Raw genomic sequence first — 1210 nt, forward strand, 5'->3', positions numbered from 1 at the left:
GAAACGTTTTGTATAATGTACAAAGCACAAAACGTGTGTTATTGAAGTAAGAAACTACATGGTACATTTCTTATTTGTCATGACGATGAATGAAATGTTCAGTAACAATAACAATTAATTATTTAATATAGGTTAGCGACTGCCATGTCACCTACCTTGTTAGAAAAAACATCAAGGGGAAACTTACAAAAAATATGATGTTCTATGGACTGGTATGAACATTTAAATTCATTGTAAATAATGTTAAATGTATAATTATTTGACATACGACATTAATTTTTATGACAATGCACCATGTATTTCTACTTTAACCTTTTTCCTTGATGTCAGTGGTTTCGGACAGCTGAACGTGTAAGGATCTGCACCCTTGTGGCCGACATTCGACTTTTTAGATACAGTCGACTCTCCAAGTATCACAGTATTTATAGTTCTGCAATATTGCAGATAGCTTGGATTGGTGTTTGCTCCATTGTGCAGTGATCTTTGTTGAGAAAATAAATTTTCAATGATATCACTATTCATGCGACTGGCAATAATTGACGAGCTGGACCGTTTCAACTTACTACAGCAAAATTCATTGACGTCAACCACAAGTGATGACAGATCCTGGCGTGTCTGTCGAGACATCAAATGCTTTTCTTTCTTTTTTATAGTAGAATTGGCAATAATTGATGTCTCCCACTCAAGAAACCAATTTAGAGAATCTGAATTCTCTTTCAGTCGTTTGTCAGACACATCAGTAATTGGTCTTCTGTCTCTGAAGTTGTTTATCAGAACACTGGTATGTTGTAAAAGTTCTATCGAACTATCCAAATGTTGACCGTCATTTGCTCTAAAGCTACTTTTGTATTGCATCATTAGGTGAAGCATGTCAGTGTTAAGAACATCCTCAGCCAAATGATTTTGCATTTTTGCTTCATTTGTAAAAAAAAAGTGATCATGGGTAAGTTTTCTATGAATTGGAAATGGGTTATTTGATAGATCCCACTCGTGAGCTTTTAACCAGTGCTCCCATTGTATGGTTGTGCTGCCTGGTTGTCAGTAATCGTTTGTGGTGTTGTTTGGTTCCACTTTTTGAAATGTTGTTTCTGATTTTCTTCATAACATGTGAAAAGTCCATAATAATGGATATTTTCGGACTATTTGGATTGCAGACATTACTGACCGTAAATGTGGCATCTGTCCCGTCACCAAGAAGAATATTCATGAA

At 35.4% G+C, this 1210-nt stretch overlaps 1 protein-coding gene across 1 annotated transcript in view; it reads left to right on the plus strand.

The window, feature by feature from the left end:
• The window catches only part of LOC121380991 (neuronal acetylcholine receptor subunit alpha-7-like), a 22122-nt gene extending 21642 nt beyond the window's left edge, over positions 1–480 (plus strand). Inside the window, exon 9 of the mRNA XM_041510060.1 lies at positions 331–480. Within this exon, the coding sequence (XP_041365994.1) occupies positions 331–480 (150 nt within the window). The remainder of the gene's footprint in view (positions 1–330) is intronic.
• The last annotated feature ends 730 nt before the right edge of the window (positions 481–1210 follow it).

The sequence above is a fragment of the Gigantopelta aegis genome, chromosome 2 (assembly GCF_016097555.1).
Source record: "Gigantopelta aegis isolate Gae_Host chromosome 2, Gae_host_genome, whole genome shotgun sequence".
Taxonomy (NCBI): domain Eukaryota; kingdom Metazoa; phylum Mollusca; class Gastropoda; order Neomphalida; family Peltospiridae; genus Gigantopelta; species Gigantopelta aegis.